This window comes from Limanda limanda, chromosome 21 (genome assembly GCF_963576545.1).
Source record: "Limanda limanda chromosome 21, fLimLim1.1, whole genome shotgun sequence".
NCBI lineage: Eukaryota > Metazoa > Chordata > Actinopteri > Pleuronectiformes > Pleuronectidae > Limanda > Limanda limanda.
In genome coordinates, this window is record NC_083656.1 from 15401695 (window position 1) to 15409206 (window position 7512).

The window sequence follows — 7512 nt, forward strand, 5'->3', positions numbered from 1 at the left end:
TGAGTTATATGCCAGTGGCTATGATCCAGGTCAGAACATATAAATGGGTTAATGAGCTATTCTAGGCCGTCACCCAGATAGCTGAAGAGAGCTACAGTAGAGCAGCTGCTGTTGAGGTACATTGTGACGAATGTGACGATTTACTTACATTTCCTGCACTTCAGTAAACCCTCATGAATGTTGCTCGAGAGTTTTGCAGTAGAGGTGTCTCTATAATAACCACACAATTCTATTGGATGTGAAAAAGGTATAAAGGCATTTGAAGGGGACCAGCATGAATCTTTGGCCCTGCACAGGACATAAACAATGGAAATGTCTACTTTATTTTCATAAAGTTTATTCCTGTAAATGGAGTCAGGATTGTTCTCATAGCTGCAAACCGTGCTCACGGCTCAAGGTACCACACAGTGTTAAAAATAGACAAGTGCATGGTATGAAGTGTTTGTCTGTTGCCTGCATAGTGACACCACGGCTGAAGTCGGCACATGTCATGTACATAAAGGTCATCAGGGCAACCACAGGGTTCAAAACCATTTATAGTAGTCAATCCAAAAACCGTATGCATGCCATTAAACCATTGAGGTGTTCATATAATCATAGTTTTTATTCTGCACCTCAGTGAGTATGTTTAAAGCCAAAGCCTTTGACCGCTGTTACTGATTTCACTCTTTATTTTTCTCTTCAGGAGGTTCACATGTGCCACAACTTCCCTGACATCAACCTGAGCTGCAAAACCAACAAAAGACCTACAGATCTGCAGAGCTGCAGAGCTGCAGCAGCTGTAGAGGAGACAAGACTGGTGATGCACAAGACAGAAACACACTTGTTGCCATCATGAGCTGTGTGGAAAAGCGACATGTGACCCATCGGGTGGGGAGCATGCTCCACCATCGCTTCCCCAATGGCTTCACTGACTTGTTCATGGATGACACGGACCGGGAGGTCAGCACTCTCACTGATCGAGCCTTCCGAAGTCTCTGCGTTGGAGATGATGCAGTTTATAATGATGAGTTGCTGTATGGATTTTCACCTTTCAGCTGCCATAAACCCCTGGTAGGGGAGCCCCTTAAAAAGACTCATCATAAGGAATCTAAAAAGCACGGGCAAAAGAAATGTGACAAAAACAATGCCGAGCCGTGGAAACAGCAGCAGCAAAAGAATATGTCCAACATGACATCTTTCCTTAAGGCATTGAGTGCCACAGAGGAAAGCTGTGAGGGGATGTTAATCAAAAATGGAGGTACTATGGATTCTAATGGGGAATCATGGGATAAGTCAGCACTTCGCAGCATCCAAAAGGAGTTATCGGATTTCTCCACGGATTATCACCCCAATCTGAGAGAGGGACATAACAAGAACCATCATCGACATCACTCTGGTGGTGGGTCATCCAACAAAACCGGCAAGGATGCTGCCCTGCCCTCAGGGAAATCGTCAAAGATCAAGAACGGGAAAACCACTGTAAAATTAAAGAAACTTAACATCAAAAACTTTTTCCTCCACAGTGAGTTAAGCCCTTTCCAATCTTGGAGAGATTTTAAGCACTTCCCCTTTGGCCAAGAGGAGACAGTAACATCTATTCGTCCCACAGATAATATCCCTAAATGGTTCGACTTGCCATTTTACAAGGAACTGACAGATGCACACAAAAAAGAGACTCTGCAACCAGTGGAGGGGCAGTCATGCCAGAAAGCAGCAGTAGAGCCGCCTCCTCCCACTGCTCCTAAACCCATCCCTCCCCCTCCTCCACCAAAGGTCCTGCCAAAGCCCTCAGCTACTCTGGCGGAGAAGAGGTGCTCTTCGGAGGGAGGAGATGGGATTACTGCCCCCTGGAGGCGCAACAGGTCAAGGGCAACAAGTGCAATTCCAGTCAATCAGCCAGAAATACCTAGTCAGGAAAGTGATTCAAAGACAATTGATGAAACTCTTTTGTTGGTCAAAAAGGAACCTAAATCTGTGGAGGTGAAAGCAATAGAGGAGGTCAGCTCTTTGGCCTCTACTCCATTCAGCATCTGCCAACTGATGACTCCTCTCATTCCCTCCAGACAACCAACGGAAACATCAGAGATCCTCTCAGTCTTCTCGCCCTCTGCCCTTGACCTTCCGCTTAGACCCCACTCTGAGGTCAAAGTGACACCCGAACCTCCAGTCAAGCGGGAGAGCTACAAATCACTGGCCTCTAGCATCCTCTTCAACCTCAAAGACAACAGGAAAAGGGTTAAAAGCCGTTACAGCCCGCCTAAATTCAAAACTATTGAGTTGCCTGATGGTGGCATCCAATCTCCACAATCTGATCATTATAAGCATCCACACGCCAGCTCTGAGGGCAATGCATCTGGCTTTAGCACCCCTGCTATCTTTAGAGGTGGGCAGACCGTTTGCAGTCCTATCTTGGAGCCTGACAGCAGCCCAACTGTTGGTCTTACAAACAACGATACAGACAGGCCCCTATCAGTTGACTATTTGTTATCAAATCTACTGCAAACCAAAAGGGAGGCTGGTAATGGTGAGGAGAACCCGATGTCCCCCTTTACACGCTCAAAAAGGAACAGGAGCCCCATGGGTAAGAAGAAAAACTACCCCTCTCTGAATTTGTACAAGAGAACCAACCCTGTTGATAGTGATATGAAATATGTTCAAGTTCCTGCAGGCAGTGGTGCTCTTTCAAACACAGAACAACTAACTGTGACACATGAACTTTCACCACTAATGCTCAACAAAGAACTCTCCCCAACAGCATTGCCAATAAACACAAGGCCTTTACCAAATACTTTAAATGTCAGCAAAGATCTATCACCCATAATTTCACCCCGTGCCATGGAGAACGAGAGGCTGTCATCAAACTTATCGGTAGGGAAAAGACTCCCAAATTTACCAGACAAAGAAAAACAGCTGGTGAAAGACACAAAAGAAATATACTCTGGAGTTCAGGCTGCTTTTAAGGAAAAAGAGGCTAGTGGCCAAACCATGAGTACAATAGATGTGATCAGAGCAGCGAGGGAAGCAATTAATGCAGCGAAAAACAAAGCTATATCTGCGACTCAGCCAGAGAGCATCAATAAGCCAATTTCAGACAGAGAAGAAATGCAAGAGAGAGAAGTAGATGAGAAGGTTGCTTATTCAAGGGAAAAGGTTAGCAACAGGAGGGAGGGTTCATTATCAGAAAACAACTATGTTTTCTCTCAAAGTAGAAATGAATCAACTGATACCACACTGGTTGGCAAAAATGTTGTCAAGAAAGAGCCACCGCCAGTTCCAAAGAGAAATTTCGCAAAATCTGATGTTGAATTTGCTTTTGACAAACATCAGACACACAATGTGGACAAACCCAGTAGGTGTAATTCAGTGGATGCGAAACTAGATTTACCAGAGAAAGAAATTGAATCTCTCCCAAAACAAGCAAAGAGCAAACATGTCTTCGCAGCCAGACAGAACAATTACATAAAAAATCAGAGATGTGCAGTGATGGATGATGATCAAGGACAGGAATATGAGGAGCTTGATCCGAATGTGAGTACGAGGTCAGAGATGGAGGAGAATACGACGTCACTTAGACAAACGAGAGACAGCGAGCACATTATGAATGATTTGCATGCTCTGAAAGAGCTGCAGAGGGCAAAGCTTGGCGATCGCATACTTGACAACACCAGGAACAAATTTGGGATTATTAACATTGATGAGGAAGCCAGGGCGAAGAATGATTTGATCTCAAGGGAGCTTCGTAATATAAAGAAGGGCATGCTATCTATGAGAGGGAACACATCAGCTAAGAAAGATGTGTTTTCCAAAACAGAGAAGGAACAGAGAAAGCAGGAGGCTTTCACAAAGAAAGTCACTAATGTCATGGTAAACAAAGCACTTCTAAATGACAATTATGACAAAGCCAAAATGGCACTTGAGGAGATCATTTCAGAGAGGGAGAAGAGAAGGAATAAATTTGACGACAAAGACGATAATTCAGTATTCGATGAGAACGCTAGTGATGAAAGTTATGTAACAAGGGAACAGCAATGTAAAAACGCAATGAATGATTTAATGATGGAGGGCAAGGAACGGCAAAATGGAAGCATTTCTGCTTTAAATGAGAGAGATCTAAAAGAGAGGTTAAGCGATCTGAGAGACCGCAATCACGTGAGGCAGATTCTGTCACTAACCGAGCCTAGACATGGGGAGACTCACAGACCGGGTGGTAGGAAAGCTCTACCTGTCATGGAAAAGGTTGGCAATGAGCTAGACTCACTCCTTAAAACTAAAAATGTTATTGATAAACAAATTGATAATCCTAGCTATGAATCAGAGATGGTGAATTTCAGACATGTAGCGAGACAGATGTCTGAAGACAGTGGCGAAAGTCTGAGTAATGGAATCGGAAGCACAAAGTCGGATGCTCCACCTGTTCCTCCGAGGAGTAAAAAAGGAGGCAATAGAAGAGATGGCAGCATTACTGAGGGACTAAATATTTCAAATGATGCATTAGATGACGATGCCTCGGACGAAGTTGTGAAATATGAAAATGCTGAAGTGTGCTTGAAGGAGATGAGGAGAACAGGCTCAGGAAAACAAAAAGAAGACAGTGACCAGGACACAAAAGAAGCTTTGCCCATTCAGAATGAACAACTTTCTGATGAAGACATGTGGGATTTGGTAGTTAATGCAAATTCAAAATCCATCAAAGCTCCTCATGCAGTTGTCTGTGAGCCCATCTCATCTTCAAATTACCTTCAATCTGAAAATAGCTTGCACTTGTCACCAAAGTTCAAGGGAGATGAAAACGAGCCAACTGATTTACAGACAGTGAGGGCCAAAGGGGAAACCTCATTTGAAAACGGCAATGCAAAGTCACAGGAAGCAAGCAGGGTAAAGAGAAAGGCCCCTTTAAGACCGGACCATCTGCCAATCACACCAGATGACAAAGTTACCAGGAATATAGTTGCAGAAGAGGAATCGGACAAAACATATAGACACACTGAGGAAGTAAATGAAGATACAGAGGCCGTCAGTGAAACGCCCGGAAACATGATATCACCTTTACTACTGGTGAATGGTGTTAGTGTAAATCAGAGCCCACCTGATCAAGCTAGCTTGTCCTCAAAATCCTCGTACTTCTCTGCATATAGCGCACTGAACAGAAACACTGAGACTGGGTCCAACATCTACCACTCACTGGAGAACTTGATGGGAGAGGTGGAGGAGGGAATGCAGAATGTTCCACAAAACACCAAACACGATTTGGACAGGACTGAGGTGGAATACTATTCTTTGAGTGATCATGAAAGTGAGTCAGAGGTTAAGAAGCGAGCGATAGCAGCGCTTCAACCAGAGGGAGAAGTGCCCGATCATGACAGCAAGGAGAAGTACAATATCACTGCAGATGAAAGTTTATATCAAGATGAAAAAACTCCAATGACACCAATATCACCCCCTAACACGTTCTCACCGACTTTGGCAATCCCGTCTTTATTCAAAATCAAAGACAACACTTTTAATAATAAGTTGAAGAAGAAACTACAACCTTGGGTACTGGGAGGTAGTCTGGGTGGTTCAGAGAGGGTAGAAGATCAAGCAAAGGAAAATCCACAGCTCACACTGGTTAATGAGACCTCTACCAGTGATTCCACCTTACCTCCAGCAGAAACCTTCACACCTAAAGAGATTGTAACCAACCATTTGCCTCCTCTGCTGCTTTCACCTTCAAATCTACTGAACGAAATCCCAAAGAAACCCCAACTTGGACAGTTCCTCACTGTCCAACAGGAGGACGACAGGTTGTCTGGAGTGAGTCCATCATCTGAGGGTGTAGAGAGCGTAACAACCAGCACGGCTGAGATGGGAAATAGCGCAGGAGTCCCAGGAGAGCATGATGTGTCCAAGGTTTTCAGCGAAGGCTCCGGATCCACCTACAGTGGAAACGAAAGCCAAACTGGGTTATCCAAGCCCCCCATTGTCTTACCCAAATCTGACAAGGCTGTTCTCAAAGCCATTAAGCTGACGAATAGAAGAATCAAGAAGGAGGAAGCCCAGAAGTCCCCCAACAAGTCATCTCAAAGCAGCAGCAAGCACAGAGCAGACAGACACAAGGCGGACAAGTCTGAGCAAAAAAGTGGCAGCAGCAGTAAGAATAGCAAGAGCATCGAGAGAAAGCACCACCATCAGAGTGAAGATCCCCCTGGTAGAACAAACCGTGAAGGAAGTGAGCAACGACTCCATGAAGACAGAGCCAACAACAGCGAAGACCACCATCAAGACAGAGCACAGATGAACCGCAATACTACGAGACGGAGCAACAAGTCGGCAGACAGCAACAAGCAGAGCAAAGAAGAACTACCAAGTGTTGCAACTGAAAGACAAGGCCGCGACAGCGACAGACATGTTCGAGACAAGCCCAAAAGACATTACAGCACTGATAGGGTCATCAGTAACGTACCTGTGTACAAAGCTCAAGACAGCCCCGTGTCGGACAGGCCATTCCAACGGTCGCAGAGCATTGATCGATACTTGGGAGACAAAGTGGAACGCAGGCTCAGTGCCGATATGTCAGCGAACGAGAGGTTTGATCCGCGGACGCAGCGCATTGAGAAATCCATCATGGACGGGATCCAGCAGAGAGGCCGAGCCAGAGACAAGGCGACCAGAGACAACCCATCGAGGAGGAGTCAGAGCATTGATGCGTACAGCACTGAAGCATCTCACCCTCCAACTCTGTCCCGCCAGTCGAGCTACAACAGCCAGTTTTCACGCCAGTCCAGCATCGAGCACGCCATTGTCGCACAGTCGTTCCCCATGACCCAGCGCAAGCTCCTCCAGGATCCAGAATCAGGGCAGTATTTCTTCGTTGACATGCCCATACAAGTCAAGACAAAAACCTTCTTTGATCCCGAAACAGGAAGCTACGTGCAGCTGCCAGTCCAGCCCCCAGAGGGTGCTATTCCCCAGGCTTCCCCCATGGAGGTCTTGACCCCACCTCTGGTTGTGTACCACAGCTTTGTGCCAGTGCCTCTGTCCCCCATGGCTCAGAAAGCTATCATTCAAACTGCTGTTATAGAGCCAGAGGAGTTTGATCAGAGACGCCTAGAGAGGTCAAGGCAAATGCACTGTAGGGAGGGACATCAGTATTTAGAGCCTGTCTATGGTCAACATGACCACATGTTAGGGGAGTTCATGGGCACTGAGGAGCTGGACTGTGCAAGCTGATAAGACATGAAGATCCAAAGGAAGAATCCACCCTCCTCATATGGTGTTTTCTCGCATCAGATTGTTATGTTCATTGCATCCCAGAAATTATTTTAAAAACTTTTACTCAAGTTCTTGACATTTGACAATAGAATGTTAAATGTGATGAAGCCCCTGTGTTTTCTGAGATTCATAATATGCTGTTTGTCTACGATCGAGTAGAATGGCCATAATGCGTATAAACTATTTAGAGAATAAAGTTGTAATATTATGAGAACGAAGTTGAAACTGAGAACAAATTTGTAATATGACAAGAAGAACGTTGTGTTTTAGCTTGAAAAG

At 45.2% G+C, this 7512-nt stretch overlaps 1 protein-coding gene across 1 annotated transcript; it reads left to right on the forward strand.

Moving 5' to 3' along the window:
* Window positions 1–834: 834 nt before the first annotated feature.
* Window positions 835–7191, forward strand: LOC133027437 (cardiac-enriched FHL2-interacting protein). Its single transcript, XM_061094447.1, has 2 exons — window positions 835–2365; window positions 4907–7191. Exons 1-2 carry the CDS (start codon window positions 835–837, stop codon window positions 7189–7191), a joined length of 3816 nt encoding a protein of 1271 aa, XP_060950430.1.
* The last annotated feature ends 321 nt before the right edge of the window (window positions 7192–7512 follow it).